This window comes from Cygnus atratus, chromosome 4 (genome assembly GCF_013377495.2).
Source record: "Cygnus atratus isolate AKBS03 ecotype Queensland, Australia chromosome 4, CAtr_DNAZoo_HiC_assembly, whole genome shotgun sequence".
Lineage (NCBI taxonomy): Eukaryota > Metazoa > Chordata > Aves > Anseriformes > Anatidae > Cygnus > Cygnus atratus.
Genome location: NC_066365.1, coordinates 6,313,991 through 6,341,779, shown reverse-complemented (window position 1 = coordinate 6,341,779; position 27,789 = coordinate 6,313,991). Strand labels below are relative to the sequence as shown.

Genomic DNA, 27,789 nt, shown 5'->3' with positions numbered 1-27,789 from the left:
CCAAGCTGCTTATTTCCACATACTTACCGTAACTGAACACTTTGGTGCCATTCACTTCCGAAATCGTATTATTCTCACTCCTCCAGTAAAGCGACGCTTTATCCTCCAGAGCGCTTTCCCTACAAGGCAAAACACCCCGTTATCCTCATTAGCTCCGACCCGCACCCCCATGCCGCGGGTCTACCGCCCCCCTTCCCCTCACAGAGCCTCGCCCTCACCTGGCAATGAGCGGTCGCAGCCGCACGCAGACGGTGACGGCCCCTTCCTCCGCCATCCCCGCGGCCTTCAGGCGCCCCTCAGGTGCCGGGCGCTCCCCCTCGCCCCCGGTCACGCAGCCCGGCCCCAACCGCCGCCGGAGTTTGAACTTGGCCCGAGGCCGCTTCCTATTGGCCCGCGCCGCGGCGGAGCGCACCACTCGCTGACGGGGGGAGAATGGCGCCCGTGGGGGCGGTGACTCAGAGAGCCGTGAGGGAGCGGGCGCAAAATGCCTGTCCACACGGATGGGGCCGGTGTTAGCCCCCTTTCTGTCGCGTTTATACGGTTTATATCGGTTTTGAAGCGCCGGTTAGAGAAGTATCTCGAAGCTGTTCAGCTCACAGCTACGTTACTTGAGGAATCAGAGGCAGGCAGTCTCCCTTTTCGCCTGGAAAAGGCTCACGGTGCTGCTTTCCCGTGGAAGCCAAGGGGGCTTTGTGGCACTGCAGGGAGAGAGGCAGCTCTAAGGAGCCTACAGAAACCCCCAAAATAAGGCATCTTCAACTCACATTTAAGATGAACTTGTTTACGATCTATTTATTAAAATACTATTCATCTTTTTGGGAGAGGCAGCTCCAAGGAGCCTACAGAAACCCTCAAAATAAGTATCTCCCGCTTACATTTAAGATCAACTCATTTACGATCTATTTATTAAAACCCTATAAATATTTAACCTTTTTAAGTATTCTTGTTTCCTATATTTTAATCATGTCTTCCTCTTCATCACCCTCCGGTTCTTCTTCTTCTCAGCTGCAGCTAAGGCTTTCTCCTTTGCAGCCTTGAAAGCCAGCTCCTCTTCCACTGCTGGGTCCGTGGCCTCGGTGATCTCTGGCCCATCAGGGTATTCTTTTTGCACTGTCCCAGGCAGTGCAGGTGTATGGTTTTCTGGACTGTACTTGTGACCCCAGCCAAAGTAGATATTATTAAATTTCCTGAGAAAAAAAAAATAATGGTGAAAAGTTCACACAATCTCCCTGCAACAAAATATCAGTGCAGATACTCTCAGGGTTCCTTACTCTGCTGTGCAAATAGAGCGCAAGCTCCCTATAACACGTTTAAACGAACACATCTCTTTCTAACTGTTGGATTCACTGCATCCAGCTCTGGGGCCCCCAGCACAAGAAGGATGTGGAGCTGTTAGTGTAGGTCCAGAGGAGGGCCATGAAGATGATCAGAGGGCTGGAGCACCTCTCCTGTGAAGACAGGCTGAGAGAGCTGTGGATGTTCAGCCTGTGGAAGAGAAGGCTCCAAGGAAACCTCATTGAAGCTTTTCAGTACTTAAAGGGGTCTTAAAACAAAGATGAGGAGAGACTTTTTATAAGGGCATGTAGCAATAGGATAAGGGGTAATGCTTTTAAACTGGAAAGAGGGTAGATACAGATTAGATATGAGGAAGAAATTCTTTGAGGGTGGTGAGGCACCAGAACAGGGTGTCCACAGAAGCTGTAGATGCCCCATTTCTGGAACTGTTCAAGGCCAGGCTGGTCTACCTGGGCAACCTGGTCTAGTGGGAGGTGTCCATGCCTATGGCAGTGGGGTTGGAACTGGATGATCTTTAGGTCCCTTCTAACCCAAACCATTCTATGATTGTATACCTTCCACTTAAAAATCCCCAAGTGCTAAAATGATGAATGCTACACTCTGTCACTGTGTGATATTGCTATATGACTCCAACTTTACATTAGTAACATAGAGCCATTTCTGAAACCAACTCCAGTGCTCATTTAAAGCTTCTAGTGGTAGTGACTGTACTGTGTCTAATAGAAACAACTGAAAATTAGAACAAAAGAATTAAGCTAATTTGTAGAAAGCACCACAGACTCAAGAATACAGGTTTTAAATCCAGGACTGTGGCCAAACACTAACTGGACATTTACATGCATCAGTTTTATGCTAGCATTTCCAAAGATTCTTCATTTTCAGTCTTGAACACATACTGATGCTGTGCACACTTAAGTGGCTTTCTCTATCAGTCTCAGGAATAGTTATAATTCAGTCAATAAATTAATAATAAACCAAATTTGACTTCATCGGGCATGTATGTGTTCAGCATATAGTCTGTGTTGTAACCATGTCAACTGGCTACTCACATGCCAGATGCAAAGGCATATGCTCCAGGCCATCGGTTAGACTGAAGGATTGCAACAGCATATTGAGGGATCAGGTTTGTAGAAGGCTGAGCTGTCCAAGCAGGGATGTTTTGAATTCCTGCAGGCAGCCAAACACACACTATATGAATAAATTGACTTACAAGCCACTACAAAATATTTAAGACCGAGCTACAAGGCTTTCACAGAACTCAGGCAATGGTTATATTAAGATGCATGTTAGAAGAACTAAGTCACAAGCAACAAATGTAGACATTGTGTTCAGACAGGTGGTTTAGATGCAGGGGTAGGTATCACATGGATGCCAACAGAAAGGATCATGTTCTTGAAATGCAGTAGTACTCACTGCTGTTTCTTTTGTCAAGGATTTTTTATCACTGAGGGATAAATTACATACGTATTTCACCCTGATCAAAGAATGGGGCGTTGAAAAATAATTTGCTATGGCTACAATCTAATATTTAGGTTTCCATATCTCTATGATTTGCTGCAGTAATATGCTAGAGGATATAAATTCTTATTTGTATATCTATGCATGTGTGAACATATATTTATTTTTGTGTGCACGCTTTTCTTCTGTCTATAAAGGTGATGGAAAAATAGCTGAATGTATTTCAGGTGTGAGCTGTCTGGAACTTCCAGTAGCTTGACATATCTGAATATTTTTTCCCTTTATTCTCAGCAGGATTGTTAACTAGTAAACCCAATCATTTCAGTTTTAAGGTCAATTCTGTTAACCATTTCACATTTGATTAATTTTGTAAAAGAATGTGGTTACCCTACAACGGCAAACTACATTGTTCTGTGAAGCATCAGAGGCCTATAACTTCAAATATTTTCTATCTAAACACCAATATTCCCAGTGGCTCTAACAAAAACTGTATTCTATGAGGAGTACCTTCATCTTCAGAGAGTGGAGTGAGAAGGGGAGGTCCTATTTCTTGCTGTAGTTCATCTGGCTCCTCATCTTTCTCCTCCTCCTCTTCACCTTCTTCTTCTTCCTCCTCTGATTTTTGTAAAGAGTTAATCCAAACACAACGACCCTATAATCAGTAAGGGAAAATAATAAATACATGCAACAATCAATGAAAGAATGCAAGCCAGTTAAAACAATTGGTTCAGGCACGTGCACACACAAGCGCAAGTGGGGGGGAAAAGAAAAAAAATATATATTCCATAATTGGTATGTTGTTGACAGAGAGCTGTATGTATCCTCTTGGCAGAGTGCTCTCTTTATCCCTCATTCATTCCTTATCCCTGCTTATTATTGCAGAATGACCTCATAGCTCTCTGATCAGCTTTCAGCTATTTTGTAGTTTTCAGTTCTTTTAAGTACAATCAATCCATGCTGATGATAGACGCTGGACTTCATCAAAAAGACAAAAATCCTATACTTATTGACTGGGATTGTATCATTAAGCAAACATTTATTTCAATATTCATCTTGCGAAGAGATAGTAACTTGTTGCTGGCCTTTATTGGTCACAAACATGCTGGCATTATCTGTCTCTTCCTTGTCAGGCACAGGCTGTGAATATGCACAGAAGACAGACAGAACATCCTGTCCCTGTGCACCTGGGCGCAAGTCTAAACAAGCTTTTGAAATGCGTGTGCAAAGTCTTACCTTGTACTCTGTATTTCAGTTCAACAATTACAGAACACAGAAGGCACAAGAAAGACCACAGCATCCCATGTGTTTTTATGCCAAATTATGTTCACAGTGAACAGAAGCTCCAGAAGATAAGAATTTAGTTCAATCCTTGCCTGTTGGGTTTGTATCCTTGCTAGATTACCAGTTATTGCAAGCTAAGAGATGAACACTTACAGACTTTTAAAGACTTACAGACTCTTACAGAATTCCTTTTAAAGTCTGCCTTATTTTTTAGCTACCAGTCAGAAGAACATTACAAAATGTTCTTAAAATTCTAATGATAATAGATTTCATTTTTAGAACTATTGCTTTGCTGGTAATAAAATTAAACTTTATTTCCTAGCACTTGCTGTTATTTTACACTACCATTCTTAAGTTGGTATCCAGGAAAGATGACTGCATTAGTAAAACCTCTTTCCAGCACTAACCTGATATAACAAATATTTTATGCTACAATTTTATTTACAATGTTTTGGTTTTAAGTTTTTAAGCTTTTTTGTTTGCATGTTTCACAGCAGAAAGCAAGCAACAGAAGGTAAACCAGAAGAAAACACCAAACAAGTTTTGTTTAGCATACAATCATAAGCTATCTGAAATTTAGCATCCTATCCAAGAAAACAGAATTAAAAACATTTTTGTCAAGTGAGGATTTCAAGAGAGGTAACCCAATATAGAAGACTGCCAGAAATAATTATCTATCAAGGTCTAACCCTACATGGTTATCTAAAGATAGGTTTGCACCTGAAGACTGAAAAAATCATGAAACATATGTATATTTAGGAACCTTCTAATATTTAAATATATGCAACACATTTATATATTATATAATGTATCTAATACATTTTCTGTAGAAAATCTTTTCAGTCCAGTACTATTTCTGGTGAATAGTTCAAATGAGTCGGTGAGGAGCTTCATTTACATTCTGAAGCACTACTAGTACTACAGCGAGAATGGTATCTGAGGTCAATGTGACCTATGTGAGAACATACCTGCTTTAAAATACTCGGTACATAGTGTACCCACGTGGAGAGAGACTCCACCATTTCAGCCACAGAAAGAGGCTGAAAATCAGGGTTTTCTTCATATGTATCTCTTCCTCCTCCCCCTTCCTCATCTTCATCTCCTTCTTCCTCCGCAAACCGGTAAAATCCAATGGGACAGACGTGGGTTCCTGCTGAGATCCGAGCTATCTGTGCACGCAGGTAGTTGGCCTCAGTTCCAGGGAAAGGAGGGAAGCTCACAACAGGAGCATCCAGCCTACCAGTGAAGAACTTCTTGATTTTCCTGGCACAGACAATCTGTGCTGGTGTCACTGGAGGCAACTTCACCCAGGGTTTGCCAGGCTCATTGCAAACAAAGTAGACATATTTATTAGCCCCAGTTCCATTTTCTTCTTTTGGGATGACAGGTGGGGGCTTATAGGTAGACTTTGGTGGTTCATCTTCTTTTTCTTTCTCCTCATCTTCATCTTCGACTTCACCCATCCTTTTCTCTCCTTCATCAGTAACTTCTTCCTCTTCTGTTTCCTCCTCCTCTGCTCCCTCCTGGAATTGTACTTCAGCTATAATATAGTTCATCTCCAGGCCCAAAATTTTGCCCCAGAAGCGACATGTCTGGATTGGCTGAGCACTAATTAGTTTTTTAAGGGCAAGAAATATGTGATAGTATTCATCTTTGCTCAAGCCAATTCCAGCCTGTTCAAAATAAAAGGCTGTTTCCATCACGTTAGGTAGAGGAGTCTCTCCCTAGTAAAGAAAATCATGAGATAGAGCTGAGTAATAATAAAATTATCTATTTGAAAGATTGAACAATTTATCTACTGAAAGTCATACTTCGCTTTCCTATAGTGCACACTCTCAAAAAGCTCTGCTGACATTCATTTACATCTTCCACTATCATTTAGAAAAATTAAAAATGACATTGTAAGGATAAAGAAGAGAACACAGACGAAGTGCAGCTTTTAGAATACAAGATCTCAATTTTCAAATTCACTTTTAATTATTGCAAAGTACAGAAAGAATTCTCACAAGGGATCTACACAGTGCTAGCGCAGGTTTTCTGTATAAGAGGCCTTGATGCCTGCAAAGAATGCTGCTGTGTTGCCTTGTGTTTGTGTCAGATGCATGTGGGGAAAGCAGAAACATATTTTATACATTTAGACACCAGGGCAACAATATTTCTCTGGAATGAATGTTGTTCTTTTGGATACTTTGGCATAAAGCTCCCTTCATTATTTAAGATGGAATCTGTTACAGTTAGTATGAAATATTGTCCCCTACTCTTACTGAAGTGAGTAGTAACACCCCAGCTGGATTCAAGAGGGGCAGAACAATGCTGATAATGAGGATTTTATTAAGTGTTTCCATTTGCTTTATGGCCAGTCTCTCATTTCATGGGTGTAGGTGATTAAAACATACTAAGTTGCGCACAACAGGGTAGGGAATTTGGAAGAAGTAGTGCTGGTTTCACATGGAATATCCCTAGATCTTCCAGGTTTATTATGTCAAAGCAAGGTAGATACAAGTATGAAAAATTCCTTTCTGAAACTCCCCACTGTTGTCCATTTTCTACCATTACATACTGTATACTGTTACTGTAAAATTAATAATAGGCTATGGAAAAGATGCAATAATGTATTTTCTATTGTTAGGATTTTTATTCTATGATGGCAATTCATTTGAATATATCCTGGTAACTTCACATGAAAATCAATGTCTTATTATCTTTTTTTTTCCCTTAGTTTTTACAAGAATTCTCTTAATTTTTCTTTGAGTACAAATACTTCCATATATAACCAACTAAATACTGAAAATTTCCCTGTTTAATGAAGTGGCTTTTTGATTCTAATAGTTTTTTCTTCTTGTAACTATATATTTTTTTTTCTAGTTGGAGAAGGAAGGACTGGAACTGCAGCTGGAGCTGGAAGGCACACAAAATTCTCTATTTTACAGTAGCAACTGTGCATAATATTCTGAAAGAAGTATCCAGAATTATGGTTACTTTAGGTAAAGAAATATCAGGTTTAGATAAAGAAAAGAATTTGGGTGGAATATTCCAGGTTGAACGAGCGTATGAGAGATACTGTACGCTTTCCTTTCTATTTATTATCTCCAGAACATCTATGCTTTTAAAAGCTCAGGATACTAGATATACTGCAGCAACTAAATTCCAAACTAAGTAACCAGCTGTGTTTTCTTCACAACTTGACACAGGACAAACTTAACTGTGAAGAGGGTACATGCTACTGTGGCTGTTAATCATTTCATGCAATTATGAGAGGCCATATTATGAAGGAGACCACAACTTCCACCTTTTGTCTTTTGCCTTCCTGCCACCTGCCACCCATCTCTCCAGTATATTTGATATCTATTGTTGCCTGATAATAACTCACTATCTTTTCTTCTAGTTCTTCATCTCCTTCTTCATATGCCTTGAGGAACAAAGTTTTATGCCTTTCTGCAGATTCAAATGTTGGAAGCATTGCAGGTTCATCTCGAAGAGTATCCATTTTTTTCTGAAATTGAGCCCACTTCACATCCTTGCTGATATTCTCAATTATGTCTACCGCATTTGTGGGCTGTTCATCCAGGATCTTTGTTAGCGTATTAGCAAGATGATCATATCTGTCATATAAATATAAGTATTATTATTGACCTACTATTACAGAAGTCTTAGAATATTGTTTTTAATATCAAAAGTACAAGCTAATCACCTGGGCTTCAGAGAAATTGGAACGGTTAGATGAAAAGGGATCATGCAGCATTTTGGGAAATTAGATTTAAAACTAGCCTCTTTGTAACATACTTAAGAGTAGCCTCATCTTCCATTTTTCGTTTATCCCATATCTGACCAAGGAGCTAAAGCAGAATTCAAATCTGGCCTTAATCTAATCGAAGTCTCTTTGAACACCATAAATTCCCTTTGGAATTTTGATTGAAAGGGGCCAGACACACAATTATAGCATAGTGATTAAATACTGCATTTATAACATGTTCTGCTTTTCTATACTCCGCTATCCCTGATAGCATAACCCTTTACCCTTTCACCACTACTTTCATCTCCACTAATACTTCCTACCCCTTTCACTCTTGTCTCTTTTGCAGACTTACAAGTTCAGGCCAGATGTTGTGCTGCTCGTCAGCAAGTAGGCTTTTGCATTCTGAATTGCCAGCATTCGGGCTTCGGGATCTGGTATTTGATCATCATATGGGCTGTATCCTGGCTGATAGAGCCCATAACCGGGTTCATGTGGTTGATAGGGGCCATGCCCATCTTCATAGGCTTGGTAATGCTCTTGTCCTACTCCATATGTCTGATAGGCACTTCTTGGTTCCTGTGTTTGGTAAAGGTCAAATCCCAGCGCTTTGGACTGATTCATGCTTTGGCTTGCCTCCTGCGCCTGGTGAGAGTCCTGTCCCTCCGCATATCTCTGGCTGAAGCTTATTTCCGGTACCTGGTGCTCATTAGAGGCTTGTTCCATCTCCTATGGATGATATTGAGTCACGGTCAGTAATTTATAGGGTGCCTGACCGACACTTTCTCGTCAGTAGGGGTCTCAGTAGGGTACCTGCTGCTGAGAGACCCCCCTTTCTAGCTCTTGGGGCTGATCAGCCCCCAACCCTACCTCCTGGTGTTCCCGGGAACCTGCACCCGCTTCTGACATCCCAGACCCCGACTCCTCCGAGAGACCGAAAGAGTCGGCCGCCGTTGCTAGAGGCGCGGGGCCCGGAAGAGGTGTGCCCGGCGGCGGTGCTGAGGAGGGGCCGGACACCCGCCGCCATTTGCCGCCGCGCCCCGCGGGCGTTTGGAGTCAGCCATTACAGGTGGGCTCCGAAGGGGGCAGCGTTCGGGGCGTCCCGGCTTCCCACCAGTAATCAAATGTTAAAACGCTAAGGACGAGTTTCAGTGTTACAAGGGAAGAACCTGCTGACTTTGTAGTTACTCAAGATTTGCTTGACAGAAATGTGGTAGCACAGTGGGGCATGCTTTTGCAGTTCCATCAGGTGTTGTGCTACAGCACTACCAACTACAACAGCTGGTTGAAGTTATGTTAAAGTTTAAAACCTTCATTGTATGTCAAAAAGTTTCTCATGTAAATCATGTCCTTCGTTGCTTATGATCAACCTCACATCATCTTAATTGCTTATGACCAAGTCAGTAAAGAACTCTTACTAGTCGACTAAACATGTACCTAGTATTCAACAAGGAGGCTATAAAACAAGTAGTTGTTTTTTTCTTAAGCCTTTAGGTAAGCACATTTAAACAAACGTCTAAAGCTGGCCGTCCCAAGAGTAAGTGTCAAACGTTTTCTAAAAATTCGACATGAAAAATAATACCATGCCAGGGTACCCGAGTGAAGAAATTGCAGCTGTACGCATCTCTGCAAAATGCCCTGTTAACGTTGTAAAACAAAATAGCGCAGCTGTTTGAACGGTAAAATATTCTTAATCTGTGATCAATGGATGAATTAACATAATTTTTTATAAATACAGCTTATTTTGGATACTTCTTAGAAGTAACCAGAAAAAAATAATTCTGATGAGGCATTGCAAATTGCTTTGCAGTTCCAAGAGAGTGAATGCCAGAAGTACCACTGAGGAATCTGACTTTGAACAGCAGCAACAACAAAACAGCTTTCCACATCCTTTCATAGGCAAGGCATTTAGAAGAAGAATTTAAAAGTTCCTGTACAACGTCCCTGTGATGCCAAAAAGTAAGGTAATATCATGAAAATGTTAATTGTGCTGAGTTTCAACATGAAGAGGTTTTGACTTCCTGGTATTTGCAAGGAGTGTGCCGAAGGTCGCAATTTTGCAGATGTTATTTGCAGAGCTTACACATCAACTGCAGAGGGCGCTACAGTACTTGTGAATTACTTTTTATTTGCTATCCGTAATTCTTATTTGGAGGAAAACCTTGATTTGTTGTTTAGTAATTAATTTCTATAAAATGTATAAAATTATCATTATTTGTGTAATGTTTTGTGAGGCACCTGCTCAAGAAAGGCCAAGTGCTTTATCTTTAAATCTCTATTAGCAAAGAAAGAGAAAATTAAGAGCATGTGTATTTTGCCATAGTGTTACTCTCTGCCTTTACTATTATATAGATTATTAAATCTACAAGGGGCTCAGGGCAGAGAGTACCTCAGTGCAGAAGGATGTTTTATCAACATGATGTCATGGTCTCTTACCAATAAAGAAGAATAGCAACTGAATATATACAATAATACTGCAGAATCTCACTGTGGCAAACACAATCAGTAGGATGTGTTAATTAGCTGAAGAGTAACTAAAGTATTTCCTAATGTTTTTTCAAGGGAGACATGCTAATGGCTTGTGTTGATACCTGACCACAGCAGATGGTCTCTCTTGTACTATGAATTCAAGACATTTTTTCAACAGCACTTTTTAAACTGAAATCTTGTCGTCTGCTGACTTCCAGTCGCAGATCCAGAGGTGGTATAAAATGTCACATGTAGAACTGAACATTTGTTGCATTGCAGTACAGTTTCATTGCTGAATTTTGAACACGCTTGCACTGGTAGGGGAATCTGAATAGAGCTTCCCATTTCACATAGGAATCCTTCTGTGCTCTGTTAATTTGAAAGCAATCATTGAATTAAAAAGCCCAGTTGCAGGTCCCACATGTGTGTCTTCCCAGAAGCATGCTTTCACCATCAGACTAATAAGTAGCAGCTGTAACCAGTGAGGTGGTTCCTGTGAAGTGGGCAAGCAAGTTTATCTGCATTTTGCCCTTGTCTTAGGAGCTGGGTGCTAATGCTTTCTGTGCAAAAAGTGTTCCTGCAAGCAGCTGCCAGGTGTGCTGTCTGTCAGCTCGCTAGAGAGGAAGGCCTAATTAGTCAATTTTTAGGTTGCAAATCATGTTTAAGACTGAAGTGCCCCTGAGCATGTGAAGATGAACTTTACCTTTTCCTTTAATGTATGTTTATGAATTAAATATGGTCAATCTGCGTGTAACTAAAAGACTTCAAGAAAAAAGGTATGAAAAGATTGTTAACTACAAAACTGCTACTTATGTTTTTTCTCTGTTCAGAAGCTAGCAACATTAATTTCTCCTCAGTTCCAAAGCAGTTTCACACAAATTTATACTCCATTAAATACACAAGTGGCTTTAACTATGTAAATTTTATCTTTTTTTCTTTTTTTTAACCCAGAGCATCAAAATGTATTTCAGCATTATTTTTAGAATATAGTTTTACATTTGATTGAAACTATTTGTAATTTTTAATAGCAATTTCCTGGTAAAAATCTAAGTGCTTGTATACACGGAAGCAAACGTTATTTTACAAGTCTTAGATGTATATTGTACAGAGAGGAATAGATGCTTGTACAAGATCTTCTTAAAACATGGCATTGACTTAATTTCGTTAGTTACAGGGGTATCATAGAGTTGTTAGTGTTGGTGTGTCTCTGGTTCTTCGATAGGGCTTGATTCTTTTCTCAAGTCAAATGGTATTCCTCAGGTGGTCAGAGAAGTTAAATTAGTGCTGGCAGTCAGAGGTGCTTTTCTATGAGGCAATATTATTAGGAAGCTGAGAGACCATCATCCTTCTGGAGGGGTCTGATGGGAAATGTGTAAGGTGCTTTGCAGAGAATAATAATAATTTGTAGAAATCTGATGCTGTTTTTTGCTCTTGCTGAAGTCAGGGGGAGCTTTATTATGGACTTCAGTGAAAGTAAGATTACATCCTTTGTTATTTCATCAGCATTTGACTCCCATAACCTGGTTTATGTGGATGAACAGATTTTAATCCTGATTTGAAGGGGAGAGTTGCCATGGCTAAGGCTGAGCATGACTTTGCACCCAGAGGTGTCAGTTCTGTATTTTGTATCCTCTGAGTTCAGAAAATCACCCTGAGTTACAGGAAAATGCTGAATAAATGCATTTAATTATACATGGCTATGATTATGTTGGTGTAAGGCAGTGAAATTTCAAGGTGGGAGAAAATCTTCTATCACCTGGTAATCTGAGTGCTAAGCCTATGTTGTGAACAAAGCTCTTGCTCAAGCTACGTTATTATAGCGACCTGGTGAGGATTTTTGTTGTGAAAAATGCAGGATATGGAAGTTTTTCAGATACCGGGTTCTAACATCTCTGTGATTGATTTCTATTTTTGGAGGTAATGGTATTTCTCTGTTTTGGGGAACTGTGAGACTGACTAAAAATTACAATTTGCAGTGGACACCGTGATTAGTGCTTTCTAGGTGCTGTATCTAAACTTTATTAGAATTTGCATTGATTTTGGCATGTCATTTCTTTCAGTACCATCAGAGAGCTGTGGGTTTTGATGATATTTATAAGGAGAAAGCATAGTTTTCTGGCAAAAAGGGTGTTAGCGGTTGTGCTTCTTTTAAATACATCCTGAGTTTAACCACTGTCAGCCTAGATGCTTTGTCCTGTTGCTCAGAACTTGTCCGTTTCTTACAAGTTTATTAGATCACAGCTGCTGCAGATTTCACGGGCTGTGTGGAGCGATAATTGCAAGGGTGAGGTGAAAAAAAATAAAGTTGGTCCTTGCTGGCACATTACAGCTGCGATAAGGAGCTCAAGTGGGCCTGTTCTGGATCTATGCAGGGCCAGCTCAGCTTCTTTTCGGTGTTTTTGTAGACTGTTAAGTGGAGAAGTCCAAGTGGCTGGCTGGAGCAGTGCCTCGCCTTCAAGTCTAACTCTTCTTAAGTGTATGTTCCTGAACTATTCTTATCAACTGAACCAACCAAATTTGTTGCGTTGAGCCGCACAGATCCTCATGGTTGTGTTGTTGAAGCAATGGGAAAATTTGGTGGTTGGAATCTAGGGTCTTTGCTTGCTCCAGGTGTTACTATGTAGGAGTGGTGTGGTGTGTGTGGGGGCAAGACCCTGTTCTGCTCTGCCTCTCACAGCCTTGAGTGATCTTCACTGGCTTCTGTCTCCTTGCTGGGCTCCTGAAGTTCTCCTGGGGTGGTGGTGGGATGAAAAGGTGGGAAGGTTTTGTTCAACAGAGAAATTCTTGGGCATTTTGTTTCTATTGATGTTAGATTAAGAGAAAGTTAAAATTATCAAAATGGAGCAACAATTTATAGTAAATAAAAAGGAGGCTCACTTTTCACATTTGTAAAAACAAACAAACAAAAAAAACCCACCTGTATTTCTGAGAGTGATAAAATGAACTGTTACATTAGGTACTGCATTGAATTTATAATGATTATATGCAGTAGTTTTGTTCAGTTTCAGTGTGAGAATAACTGCGATCGCTTTGAAAGGATTATACATTTCAGTCAGTTCCTATTTTGCTGTTCCCCGTCTATGTGTGTTGTAACACTTCTCACTGTAGAATGGATTTGATATTTTTTTTCCCGACTGTGGTAAACCCTCTAGTCTGCAGCAGCAGTGTAAATCAGGGCATAGTGATTCAGCAGTATTTTACAAAAAATGAGGAAATGGAGAACTGGGCCTGGCATTTTACCCTTTCAAATGACTAGGGAAAGGGCTGTGTAAACATATACTGTGCTGTTTATCAAATACTTATAAAATAGTCTAAAATCAAAACCCTGCAGAAGTGTGGATAGCATTGTTCTCATTATGGACTCTAGAAATGCCTAGGAGGTTCTGAGGAACTTAATGATGTACAAAAGTTATTTCACTAGGATTACATATATGTGTAAAAATGTTCACACAGGAGAAGCTTGCAATGTTAGGTTCAGTAATAAATATGAAATTCTGCTCAAAAATCCATCTTTATATTGTAGTCCTGTCATAAAATCAGCATTACTGAATTGACAAGCTTTGGATCAAGCACATTAGCATGAAGAAGTATTTGAAAAGCATATTACTTTTTTTTTCAAAAATACAGCTTTTCAGCCCATATTTGTTTAACAATGTCCAAGCTAGGTGCCCTGTATTTTGCCATTTCGACTGTGTGATGTGTAATAATTGACTTGTTTGATGATAGCAGCAAGCTCAGAAATAGTGTTTTTAATTTGTCTGCTGAGTTCACATTGCAGTTGTGATCTCTATCTGAAATATAACTCAAAGCATAATGAGGAGGCAAGTCTATAAAGTTCACTCTGTGATGTTTTCCAATAAGGAGAAATCCGGCTATATCATTGTTACTTTATGAAATACCGTTAGATCAGTCATTTTCTCTGGAAATAATTTCTAGAAGTTCAAATATTCTTTCATTGTAAATTGGCCACCTAGGTTCAGTTTGTATTGTTGCAGATAACTGTCTTATTTTCTTCTTCCAGAGATGTAGAATTTCCTGTGAGTTCTACATCTTGCTACCTTTATTAACTTATTCTAGCAATAAGCATGTTCACTTGAAAAATATTTTCTTCTTCTTTGCTATTTTTTTCTTTTTTATTACTTTGGATATTGTTTCTATTTTCACTGCATTTTCACTTTTTTTTCTGTGAAAAACATGACAAAAGGCAAAAATTTGCAGCAGCAATCAAAAGACTGTATTTAGGAGAAGGTAACGGGAGTACATACAAAATATTTCTGAGGTTTGTTTCACTGTATTATATACCTGTAACTTTTGCAAATATCACCAGATTTCTGATACAATGGTTTCCATCTTATTTTACATATAAATAAGTTTTCCATAGAAAATATGCCATGAATTTAGATAGTAGATTCTATTAGTCTGTTTTTCCTGCAAAATATTTATATAGCCATTGTAAACAGCATCTTGATCACCTGGATTTGAAATTTGCTTCCCTCTTTTATACTGTTGGACAGAACTGGTTCTGTAGCTGTCGGTGATGTTAATATGTTCAAAGCATCCGTATTACACCATATATTTATTTGTATTTCTCTGTCAAAATATGAAAAGGAAAAAAAGTGTCCTTGTAGGAAACTCTAAGGGCATCCCTTAAGTATGTAAAAGTTAAGGACTAAAACATTTTAATTTTAGCTGTCTGGAGTGAGATTGAGAACTCTTTCTAGTGCTTATAGTTAATATACATAGAAAGGATAAAAAGTTTGGGAATTAAAAAGACGTGACAAACCATGCACTGAGCAAGGGATTGCTTAACTGTATGACAGGGAAGTTCTGTCATGGTATGCTATAAGTGATGCATCTCTTTAGGCTTTAATCACCCTTCTCAGAACTTAAAGGGGTCATTATTACCTTTTTTTTTCAGGGGTCATGATTATCTTTTTCACATTCACAACTTATACATCTCCTGAAGTAGAAAGCAACTTTTTCCTTCGCTGTCTAAAGGAATAGTTAGGACTTAGTTCCTAAAGAACATCTGCTGGGGGCACGTACCCTTCATATTAGCCTAGATAGAGCTTGGGCAGGGGAAAATCTGAATTCAGCTCCCTCAAATCATATTCCCTGCTTCTCCAGAAAGACAGCTGGGTCTGTCTGAGGGGGTGCTGGTTCAGGGCAGAATTCTGCTATCTATTTTGCTTAATACTGAAAACATGCATTTCAATATTTTTTTTTTAACCTTTTATAAAGGAAAACCACAACTGTAGAACATAGCCAATGAGTTGCTTTGTAAGAGGTTCCAAGTGAGCTACTACTTAAGTAGTTTTCCAGGATACGGTAACTGTAAGCAGAAAACACGGGGAGCAAAAACTCAAGGTATCACAATAACTCACAATAGAGTTTGAGACTTCTCTTTGAAGAATCTAGGTCCAATCATCATCAGTTAATCTGACAGTGTTTTGCTTCTTCAAGTGACCATCACTTTATTCAGAGGGCCAAATTCCATTGTGAAGTTAAGTACTGAAGTTCTCCGTACCTTATTGAGACAGTTATGGCTTAAATTCCTGTATTCCATCAATCAGACACACAGACACAGATTTCTAGGTTGGAAGAGACCTCAAGATCATCGAGTCCAACCTCCGACCTAACACTAAGTACTCCACTAAACCATATCCCTAAGCTCTACATCTAAACGTCTTTTAAAGACCTCCAGGGATGGCGACTCCACCACCTCCCTGGGCAGCCCGTTCCAATGCTTAATAACCCTTTCGGTAAAGAAGTACTTCCTAACATCCAACCTAAAACTCCCCTGTCGCAACTTTCGCCCATTCCCCCTCGTCCTGTCACCAGGCACGTGGGAGAACAGACCAACCCCCACCTCGCTACAGCCTCCTTTAAGGTACCTGTAGAGAGCGATGAGGTCGCCCCTGAGCCTCCTCTTCTCCAGGCTGAACAAGCCCAGCTCCCTCAGCCGCTCCTCGTAAGACTTGTTCTCCAGACCCCTCACCAGCTTGGTCGCCCTTCTCTGGACTCGCTCGAGCACGTCCATGTCCTTCCTGTAGCGAGGGGCCCAAAACTGAACGCAGTACTCAAGGTGCGGCCTCACCAGAGCCGAGTAACAGCATTTATTTAACATTTATTTAATAATATAATAATAATAATATTATATAAATATATAATATAATATATAAATATATAATAATAATATTTAGCATTTATTTAACAGTATCAGCATTACACATTTTTCATTAATGGTATTCTACAGAAGTTCTAAGTTTGTACGTTTAAAAAACAATCTTTTTGCACAGATATAGATGTGAAGCGCTAAGAATCATTCTTCATGTTTTAGAAGAAAAAAGGCCCACATCTCTTACTTTCAAAGTAGTGAGTGCATTTACCAATTGAAAATAAATTACAACACACAAAAATTTAGCAGGGTTAATATGCCTGCCTGTGCTACATTTCCAATCTCCTTGACAACTCATGGTAATCAGTATTTTAGGTGGAGATTTAATAAATACTGCTCAGTGTTGTTATGAGGTTTAACTACTGCTTTGAAACAAACACGAAACTCAAATGAAAATGTTTGCTCAGTTTATGTTATTGGTATTCAAAAGAATATTATGGCTGTGTGGTTCTGAGCTAATTAACAGGTTTAATTATGTACCATTTGGCTTCAGTTTTGCATCCCTGAGCCTTAAAACACGTCTTGTTAACATTCTTCTTTCTGTGGTTATTGTAATAGTGTCTGGTGTGCATCATTGCCTTTTATGTGAGTGGTGTACTTGCTAGAATAGGGACGCTTCCTCAGCCTAAGATCTTAAAGTAGCTCTGATTCAAAACTTCCTCAAATCCCTTATCCAGAGTTTGAACTTTATCTAAGTGATGTGATGACCCTGTATTGACCTCTGTGGAATGATTAATTCAACACTTCTTCCCATGTACTCTTAGTCAATCTTTCGCTTTTCCCATTTATTCAATAATTCATTGACCAGACTGTTAACTGGGAATAATTAAAGCCAGTAATAAACCTCCTGGATTGTTGTGAGATAGCTCGCAGAACATTCAGGTCCAGTTTTAAATGGTAATGTTTACATTGCCTTTCTCTTCATCTGCTTAACATTGAAGTACCAAAACCAGAAAAAAACACACAACAAAACAATGTCAGAGGGAAAGGCTTATAAATAGAAGTCTTCATTCTTGATGAGTTCTCGACTTCTTAATCTTAAAAGTCTTACAGGGCTTCAATCTGTAAATCAATGAAGCAGTAATAGTAAACCCTACCAAGTACTCAAGAGATGCGGATATTAGAGTTACTTTTGGGAAATGGTATCGTTTCCAAAATTCTATATCTATTTTGTAAGTTTCTTCCCCAAGCCTCATCTCCCCCCACCTCACTCCCTCTCCCCCATTTTTTTTTTTTTGTTTGAGAGCTATCTGTGTAGGCGTATCTTCCATATGCGAGGAGGAAAAAGAAAATCTCTGTATGAGATTTTTAATGTTTAGCAGCTCCGCTGTTAACGCAAAAGTAATTCCGATACCTCGCCAGTTTTCATTCTAGTGTAGTTGTAAAGAAGTTGCTGCCAGCATTATGGCACAAAGAGAAGACCACATTTTGGCCAAAACAAAACACACGCAAACCCCCCACGCTTCTAAATGTGTCACTATTTGAAAGTATTGAATTTAACTGAACCCCAAAAGTAAAAGTAAAGACTTAATTTTTTTGGACAAAGGTGGTGACGAAGAGCAATAATCATCATACTGACTTTCTAAATAAGACAGCTGTAATTACAAGGCTATTCTCAGCTGGTTTTAATCAAATCAGTTTTATTGCAATCCATGAAACTGCAAGCTTTTGCTACTTGAAAATCTCTCGTGGTGTGTCAGGATCTTTTGATGGTTCACGATGCTATCTTCCCTTCCAATTTTCTCTACCTGTTCTAATTTTGAAAGTGAAGGAACAAGAGTGTTTTGAGATGAGCAGGTAAGATTAAAAAGTGTCAACAAGCAGTGGGACCGCTTGCTAATCAACGAGTTGATTAACTATTAGGGAAGGCAAACAAATTTGGCTAATAATATGCCAGAAGAAAGAAAACACCACATCTGAAATTTAACAGTTAAAGGTAAAATTCATTTCACTTGTGGAGGTGCCACTCTTGAAAGAGGCTGGAGTTGCAGTAGCAGCAGTTTTGTTCCTGAACTGGATTTCCTGAATCAGAGCTTTTTGCCTAAGTGATGATTGCAAGAGAGGATGCTCAGATTTTCTTAATAGGTTTCTGAGATCTAGCCCAGAAAGATGTACAGTCTTTTAACAGGCAAAAATGTGGTAAGTTTAACAGATAGAAAGAAAAGACCTATTCTGACAGTATTATTTCAGGTTTATATTCCTTCAGTTTCAGCTGGCTAGATTCCTTCCGGCTCTGGGATTTAAAGAAAGAGCAATTGACATAGGAGACAAAATTTGTAGAAACCATTTATCTACTTAGGTGCAATGTACTTCCAGGATTAAGAGTTTTTTCTAGTAATATATCTGTTTCTGTAAACAGGCAGTAAAGTGAAGTAATTGGGTTTAGGAGCAGCCATTGCTCAATGACAGGAGAACATAATTTATCTGTTGTAATAAATAATAAAGGGTCCATCATGCCTGGTTTGTATTATTCAGGTACTGAAATCTGTTAAACCAGTAGGTATGTGAGAGTGAAGAATGAGAGGGAAACATTAGTTTTCTTAGTTATTTTATTCATTTCACCTGAGATGTATAAACTGTGCTTATCAAACAATCCCTCAAACTCCCTATTAAGTGCTACAACTGCTTATCTCCATTATTTTATTAAATCCTAATGTAAACATCAGTTAACAACCTCCCTCCTGCCTCTTTTAATTATGTTTAATGAGTAATTGATCTGAATTAACAGCAGGAGATGCCATGTCATTCCTATATTTTTAACAGATCTGTAAATATAATTCTGTGGCTGTATTTGGCGATGAAGGGAATCTGCTATCTGTGATTCACCAGTCTGGGAGATGACTCAGGGCACGCGTCTTAATGAAGCACTGCTACTTCAGGCCTCTGACACTCGTGATGATGTTAAATAATTGTTCATTAGTTTCTGTTTATCTAACACTTGAGCTGATGAAGATTTTTCATTTTCGTCTACAAGAAGGGCCTTTTAAATTCCTTCTTGAAAGATTTTTCTGCTAACATCTTCGGGGGAGAGAATGAAAAATACTTTAACAAATGCATAGTAAATAAATCATACAAATCTGAAACCTGAAACACCACCGATCAGCTTGTCTGAAGTACTCAATTTTCAGTTAATACACTCAACAATAAATATAACAGGAATTAGTTATGTGAGAAACTGTTTTGCTTGTCATGGATTTTAGTTTTGACGTGCTGTTTTAATTAAGTCTGGATGTTTAGTGAATTAGAATCTTTGCCCATGCTGCCCATCCATGACTTCATTGTGTTCGCTGTCTTTGTGTTTATCTAACGTTGGGCACTGTCCATTTGCTTTATGTGAAAGAGTTGTATCTAAGGCAACAAATCTCCAGCTTTATTGATATGCAAGATTTGAGTCTCCTAAAAGTAGTGGAGCTCTGCAGATTAACTCCAGGCCTAGATTTAAAAATGTGCAGTGATTCATCTATGTTTGAATGAGTTTTGTCATTTGAAAACAAATCAAAAGCTAAATGAATGTTGTAAGCTCTGTGCTTTACCCACTTGTAAATAACGCGCACCAGTAGGAGTACTTGCTCGCTAGCTGATTGGGTGTGTCACAAATGTTGACGGTATAAAAGCCTCATCAGTGGACAGTTGTTCAATCAACCTCCTAGGAAGAGCAGATAAGATTCCCTCAAATGATGGGAGTTGCATATTTATGGCATATAATCTATATGCCATCTGCTAAGAGACAGGTGAGAAACAAAGTGAGGGGAGAAAAAATCAGTTACAGGGAGGGAGCATTTAGAGAATTGACTATTTTTATACGTATGTATTTCCCAACATGTTGAATTGCAGCAGAAGGTAGTTACATTTCTGCAAAGCTGTGCTTCTGAACTTCATATAGAGAGCAACTGGGAACTCTGTAGCTCTCTGGGAGCTACAAGAAATAAATATTTCTTAAATGGCTCAGTGTGCAAAATCAAGGAACTCTCCCTTCTGTCATTAAGTAATTGCGGCTTGTGATGACAGGTGTATTGGCTTTGTTTGTGGTTGCCAATATGCAAGCAAATGGCATCAGCAGCCTGTGTCTTATTTACAGAGGGCAGGAGCTCCTCCTTCCGAGAGCTGCTGTTGTGACTGGCATCTGTTCTAGCATATGGGGTTTTCTTGCATCATGCTTGTTAACTACGGCAGGAACAGTTTTAGTGTCGTTTAGGAAGAGCATAAATATTCTAATAAACTATTTCTTTGTAGAAGAGATTTTATATTTGAAATACATCTTTTCTGTCACTTGTCTGAGTATTTAAAGTGAGCCAACTTTAATTTGGTGAGTGGAACATTGTCACAATGGTAGCAAGAATTGACTTCTAGGTTAGATGGGTCAACGTGTTTCAAGTATCTTCAAGTCTAATTGTTGAGAGGTACTGTAGTCTAATGTGAAGAATAGATTGTTACCCCCTATGTGTTAGGCAAAAATTTCCATTCGTTGATACGCTGAACTTATGAAATTAAAGATATATATATATATATGTATAATGTTTTTTTCCTGGAAGCTAGTGGGAATGATTTCATATCTGCAGAAAAGCTTATATAGATACCAGGCAAGAGCTGCCCCGATTTCCTGTAGCAGCCCACGGTTGCCCATGAAGAACAGCTGTTGCCTGAAGCACGCCAGTTCCCTTGGTGTCCTGAGATACAGTTTTCTGCTACAAGCCATGAATCACCGTTTCTGTTGGGTATGTGAATTACTGGTGGCCATTGTTATGATTTTGGCTGTGATCTTTAGGCAAAACAAGCCCAAACTTGGTATGAGCCATTTGGCACGGGAAATGGGTAGATTCCCAGTCATTAAGTGTTCAAGGCATATGGGATGGCAGTGATATGGAGGAGCTTTCACTGCTAACAGCTTTTCACTGCTAACATGAAGAGCACACTTGGGAGCATGGAGTATCCAACAGGCCTTGCCAAAGCATCTGTATATCACCTCCAAGGTTTCTGGGTGCTCAGAGCTAATGGTAAATTAATTGTGTACGGAATCATTCTTTAAAGCAGACAGTAAGCCGTACACATGCTGTGAGTGGTAATTTATCAAACTGAGCTGATTTTTAAATAAATGCTCCTGTGCAATTTGTAATGAATGTGTTTTTTGTTCATATTGATATGATTGGATCTGACATAGTTGTTATGAGTAATTCAGCTTAATTAGAAGGAAGCTTAATCCATTTCTGTTTTTTCCCCTAATTCAAAATGGAAGTGCTTTCAAAATCACCCTAGTAAGAAAAGGGTTTAAAATTTGGTGCCTGTTTTATTCCCCAGGTTTACTCAAGTTAGCAGCCCTCACTTCTGGAAGACCTGCTTATTTCTTTCAAAACCAAACCATTTCAAAACACCCTTGTGCTTTCCTCCTTAAGGAAAAAGCAGGGATTTTAAAGTCTTTTCTTATCATATGCCTGTCTCAGTCCTGAAAGCCACATTTAAATCTCCATTCTGAGAGGAAGGATGGCACTACTGCCTCTGAGGTGACAGTGTGCTCCTTCTAAATGGCAGAAGTGTAGAAGATTCTGGAATGTGACTCTACGGGGTTGGTACATTTATTTCCCTGCCTTGAAAAGTCAGTGCTGTCAGTTGAACCTAGTTATGTTCCAGAAAAAAACACAATTGGACTAACGTGTAGCTCCAAAATAAAGTGTTCAGTCTGCTCTATGAGTAGCAGCTGTTCTTTATATGCAATGGATAATTTTGAAGTGTTCATTCATCTCCTGGATTGAAGAGATGACTGTTTTTCAGTCGGTAGGAAGGTTTCAGGTTATAGGAAAGGCTACTCCATTTTGCCAGAAGAACAAGCTACTAATAGGTCCGTCTAACAGAGGAAGCCATTTGATATTTCATTGTCAGAAATAAGCAAATCTGCAAAATTTGAATCAACTCAAAACTTCAATGAAACTCAAATATAGGATTTCCTTTCAGTTCTGTTAAAAGATCCATACTAGCTGCAAAAATGCTAAAAAAAAAAAAAAAAAAAAATCCTAAATCATGTTCCCAACTCCCTCAAAATTAGGGATTATTCTAATGAATCTAAAATTGCTCTACTAGAATACTTTTTGGTATTGATATTCGTAATTGAGTTTAACACACTTAAGTTCTATGCTTATAGTGACTTGGCTTTGCTTTTTAGAAAAATGAAATTTCCGTGTTTTTTTTTTTTTTCCTATAACTAACCTTTCTTTGCAGGTGTTTTCTTTTGGTAGCTCTGCTTCTGGTACTAATCCTTCCTCATAGGCTTGGCAGCCAAGTCTTGCTATATTCATTGCACTGAATTTCTTCTTCTCAACATCAGCTAAATTTAATCACTCCCCTGAGCAGAGATGGAAATTGAACTTGCCTCAAGCACACATGAGCTTGGTAAATATTGGTGTGATAGGAGTGAGAAAATGGAAAAGGCTGCAAATCCCACTGCACTTGATTCCTTAATCCAATATTAAGGATCCTAGGTCTGTCTGTACAAATATTGACTGCTGTCCAAGAACATAAAAGAAGTAGTTCAGCGTTAAAAGAGATATGAGCACTTTTCTTTCTGGGAAGAGTATTTAGAAAGAAAATAGGTTTCTTCCATAGAAATTAGAGATGTGCGTCACCAGATGGTATTTATTTGTGCAATTATGATATGAAAATTTATTTGATGATGCCATCCTAGTCTGTCTTTCTTTTGGCCACAACTGTCCTCTGGTTAGATAACATCTGCCCTATAACACAATTGGTTTGAGTTTAGAGTTTGAATGATCTGATTATTTCCTATCCTTACCCATGTTGGTTATAATCTCTCCTCATGATACAGAGTCCTAATTGTGCACCGGAGCTGAGGTCAGGAGAGGAGAAGGGGCAAAGAGAGAAATTTTGTTGAGGTTGAAAGATTATTTTGTAGGCAGATATTTCACATTTGTTTCCTAAAGCAAACACGTCTGCTCCACTTATGTAGAAGATGTAATGAGAAAACTAGAAAGCTTGTTAGGTAAAATCATGAAATAAGAACAGAGCCTCTGAATGGATTTGATAAGCCAAACAAGTAATTCTGAAATATTCATCCTTTATTTATATCAAAATGCTTTTCACAGAGCTTTACAAAACTGAGTATGGTGCCACTGATAAAACTTTTCTCTCACTGGGTGGAGATAGAGGCACAAAATCTACACTAGCATGTATGTAAACTTTGAGGGTGAGTGGGGGAAACCCCATCTGATTTCAGGACTCAACTTTCACATACCTGATAATGAGTTGGCAGTAGTTCTGTGAGCCGTATGATGATCCTAAAATGTTGAAGTCCAATTCTGCCCTCATCTGTCCAGTCATTAATCTGGAATAATTCCACTGAAAATAGCCTAGTCACTAGGGTGACATGAGTATGGAAGTAGTGCAAGAAAGAAGGGAACTGGCTGTTCATTAGACATCCTACTCTTTCCTTGTGCATCAGCATACTTAAAATGGAGGACAGTCATTTACCCCTAGAGTGGCGTAGGAATGTGGGATGTTTCCATCAAAAACTTAGCCTGTATGCACGACTGAGGATGTGTCCTCTAATTCTTCTTCTGGGGATTCTGTAGTTACTCTTATTTACTTATTGATTTATCCTTTCTCGTGTCGAGTACTGGAGGAGGTTTGTGCATGTTTTTCTATGGTGGGGGATTTGAAGAACATTTCAGGGTTTCTGTGTAAAGGGGCGAACTCATTCAGGAATGAGGATTCCAGACACATACCAAGATAATTCAAGACCAAGTTAAATCTGTTTAACCTGCAGGTCATATCAGGTTAGCAGGATTAAAAGTTTAATTTCTTTCTATGCATACTTTAGTTCTCAGCCCCTTTCTAGACCTGTACTTTTGATATTATGGATCCTGATGTACTTCGCTGGATGTGTTAGAACGCTGGCTGGAGGAAGCCAATTCTTAAATTTTTCTTTTTTGATTTTTGATTGCTTGTTTTATTGATTTACAAGGTTTTGATTACTTAAACCTCTTGGTTTTTAATCCAGAAGTCTTACTTTATACATCCGTTATGTTGTTTCCTTCTTTGTTCATGGAAATTGTAGTAAGGGATTTTTTTCACAGCTTCTAGTCACCCTAAACTACCTGAGCAGGTGTTTAGTGGTGTCAGATCAGGGTTACTTTTTAGTGAAACAAATCATAAGGTTCTCTTATCCTCCTGGCTGCTTTCTCCAAATGAGAGAGTTTTCATGGGGGCAGTGCAGCATGTAACTTCAAATAGCACAGAAGAACATTGGATATTCCTTGATTGGTGGTAGTTTAAAAAATGTAAAGGCAAAGGAATGATAGTGCCTGGTAAGAAACCAAAGGTTCCCAGTGGTGGCAGGTGGATAACTCTTTGAGGCTTTTAACGAAGGCTTTGCAGCTGCAAGATCTAGGTGTATTTATGTTTTTGGCTGGGGAACAATGTTTGTGAAAGCTGGAGTTCCGATTTGCAAGATGCTGGATGTTCTAGTCTTAACCTAATACAGTACTCTGTTCCTGTTATCATTTACCTTCAGATACAATCTTATCCCACACATAGTTCAGTGAGCATTGCTCAGAGCTTGAGCCAGTAATTTTTGCTTAGGAGGATACTGACTAAGCATCCTTAGGGAGCTGCACCCTCGCGTTTTGGGGAGCATTGGACATGGCATAGCCAGCCTGTCTGACCAGGGCATTCTCCCACTGTAGTTAGCATCGGTGTGGCCTCACCTGGAGTGCTGTGTGTGGGTCAGGGCCCTACAATAATAAAGGATGTTAAGTAAAAGGGCTGGAGGGCATGTCCTGCGAGGAGAGGCTGAGGCCACTTGAGAACAGGAGGCTGTGAGGATACCTCATGGCACTCTGCGACTTGCAGGGGAGGGGAAGTGGAGTGGGAGATGCCGGTGTCTGCTCCATGGGAACCAGCTATTGGAGGCATGGGGATGGCCCAGGGAGGCTCAGACTAGACATGAGGAACAATTTATTTACTGGGAGAGTGGTCAAACAGTGGAACAGGCTTCCCAGCGAGGTGGTTGATGCCCCAAGCCTGTCAGTGTTCAAGAGGCATTTGGGCAATGCCCTCATTAATATGCTTTGACTTTTGGTTAGCCCTGAAGTGGTCAGGGAGCTGGACCCGATGATCTTTGAAGGTCCCTTCCACTGAACTGTTCTATTTTAAAAGCTGCACACACAGCTGTGCACATTACAACTGACTGCCTCTAAGCCGAGCTGCCCAGAGACAGGTAGAAATGTCAGCCTGTGAGAGATCAGTCAGACAGCCCCTCACTGCCTTAAATTTAACATAACAATAATATCACTGAAGCAGCGGGCTGCAATGAAGGCATAAGGTCCCCCGATGAATACCATTTTGGAGCGTGTCACCAGAGTGTTCAATAAAGAACACTGGGCCAACAGGGTCATTGGCCAGTGACTTCTCTTCATTTTGTTTGCACGGGTTTAACACTCTTCTTCCTTCCCTTTTGCAAATAAATCAGTCAGCCTCTTTGCAGAAAGTGGGTGTTCATCAAAAGGATAAGAGAAGTAAAATTTTTAGCAATACTTTGTTGCTAGTCTACCTATCTAAATGTTCCCCTATTCCCTATGTTACTGGGAACTTGCTCCATCTTTAATCATTATTTTAGTGTTGTTTTTTTAATGTTCACATGGAAACGCCCTAGGGAAAAAATGTACTTATTATCCATTCACCTTTTTGTACTGAGCAGGAAAGACAGGTCACTTTGCTGTGGAGTTGCATACAATGTGTGTTTGCAGTTCAGTTAGCAGAGACCCGCCACTGAGTTGGAGAATTGAAGGCAGACAGAAACTAGCTGTATAGCATTCTGGGGAGGGGGAGGAGAAGTAGTTATCCCCATTTGCCTGATCACTAGCAAATTGGGATCTGTTTTTGACTGGGTCTTAGGCAAAAGTGTAAAATTCTGGATGAGTGATGTGCTTGTCATCCAGTTTTTATTTATTTATTAGCTTAAAAATACTCTGAAAAGGAATGTCTTGTTTTCTAGGATGAGTCTCCTCGAGAGACCTAACGGTCTTTGTCAGTTTTCAGGCACAGAATAAAATGGGATGTTACTGAGATGTAAGGATGATCCAAAATGAGTTTTTCTCAGGAGTAGGAAATAGTGCTTTTATCTTTTGTCAGCTTTCAGGTTATCTGTATTTGCCACGTCACCTTGTGAAGTTCTTGTGTTTAATCAAATCTGCAATTTTTCGTATGCAATTTATCAAAAGAACACATACAAACCTGACAGGTTTTCTTTGTCTGTGGACTGTAAAGCCTTTTTAATTTGTTAGTGTTTTGCACTGTTCCTACTTAAACCTATAGCTGAGTAAAACCATGCATTCCTTTGCTTGTTACTTCCATATAGGTGTGGGGTTTTGGACTCCAGACCAGGTGTAAGGTGTTCCTAAGTTGTGTTGGTGGTGTCAGGTCACTTAGAAACACATCAGCATTGCAAGATACAGTTAATGCTGGTGATTACATACCTAACTGCTTTCTCCTCTCTGTTGATGACGAATTCATGTACAGTGATGGTGTTAAGCATAGGTCTCTCAATCAGAACTCCAAATGGAGCTTGTAACTATGAGGAGTCTTTAAAATAACAATAGGTGAGCTGAAAAGCATAATATAAAAGAGCCTGTGAGAATTGGTCTCGAGAACTTTGGGCTCAGTCTGTAAGAACAGAGCTATGAACAGCTCTTGCCATAATCTCATTTGTATGCAGCATTTTGCCATCACTCCTAGGTCTGGTTCTTAAAAATGTAGTTGTCTGCTACTGACAGCAAAGTAGGGGATGACAGCAGCTGTGTTAGACAGGCTCAGCTGCTTCCAGTTGTCCTCACTCCCTGAGCCTAACTTACTCCTTTTTTCTGTTCCTCCAGAAGGCTGCTCCTGATACCAGGGTCCCAGGAAAAACATTGTTTTATTGCAGTTTATTGGCTTTAGAAAGAGATCTATGCAGAGTTTGTACTAGGATATTGTAAAAGTTTTCTAAGCTTTTATCCAGATTCATGAAGAGTTGATAATCTCTTAATGCATGTTACTTTCTATAGGGTTCCCTGGGATACGGAGAGGTAGGAGAACAGAGCACTCTTTACCTGCAGCTGAAATGGCCCCATAAAACTGTAGGTTATTAGGAGCAGGCAGGTATCCAGCACTTTTTTTTTGTTTTGAAAAATCAATATACTGATTTGTCTTTCTCTGCTCCCCTCAACACATTAAAAGCATGTCAGATAAGTACTGTCAGCTTCAGATTGAATTATGCTTTGAAGCATGAACATAAAATTAATACACAAAAATTTGACTTAAGATTTTCACACCTAGTTTTACTTTGTGTTAAACATGGAAATTGCTTTACCTATCATCAGACTTCGAACTA

The 27,789-nt window shown here is 39.4% G+C and overlaps 2 protein-coding genes across 3 annotated transcripts in view; both read right to left on the bottom strand.

Moving 5' to 3' along the window:
* The window catches only part of CENPE (centromere protein E), a 35,970-nt gene extending 35,405 nt beyond the window's left edge, over positions 1–565 (bottom strand). For both annotated transcript variants that reach the window (XM_035541480.2, XM_050710546.1), the window contains exons 1-2: positions 219–565; positions 28–119 (exon numbers count right to left, since the gene is read on the bottom strand). In XM_035541480.2, the coding sequence (XP_035397373.1) occupies positions 28–119; positions 219–274 (148 nt within the window). In that variant the 5' untranslated portion in view covers positions 275–565. The remainder of the gene's footprint in view (positions 1–27; positions 120–218) is intronic.
* Positions 566–765: 200 nt separating this feature from the next.
* LOC118243962 (radial spoke head protein 6 homolog A-like) lies at positions 766–8,775 on the bottom strand. The gene is made up of 7 exons (XM_035538614.2): positions 8,639–8,775; positions 8,124–8,497; positions 7,406–7,637; positions 5,004–5,759; positions 3,262–3,406; positions 2,346–2,463; positions 766–1,187 (listed from the first exon to the last, which is right to left on the bottom strand). Exons 1-7 carry the CDS (start codon positions 8,675–8,677, stop codon positions 962–964), a joined length of 1,890 nt encoding a protein of 629 aa, XP_035394507.1. The 5' UTR covers positions 8,678–8,775; the 3' UTR covers positions 766–961.
* Positions 8,776–27,789: the final 19,014 nt, after the last annotated feature.

What these genes read in the sequence shown, in the direction of transcription:
- LOC118243962 (XM_035538614.2), bottom strand. Translation starts at nt 8,677, where the DNA reads ATGTCAGAAGCGGGTGCAGGTTCCCGGGAACACCAGGAG. An exon ending in TACCGAGTATTTTAAAGCAG is followed by an intron (nt 3,407 to 5,003) that starts GTATGTTCTCAC and finishes TACTGATTATAG; the next exon opens with GGTCGTTGTGTTTGGATTAA. An exon ending in TATGCCTTTGCATCTGGCAT is followed by an intron (nt 1,188 to 2,345) that starts GTGAGTAGCCAG and finishes TTTTTTTCTCAG; the next exon opens with GAAATTTAATAATATCTACT.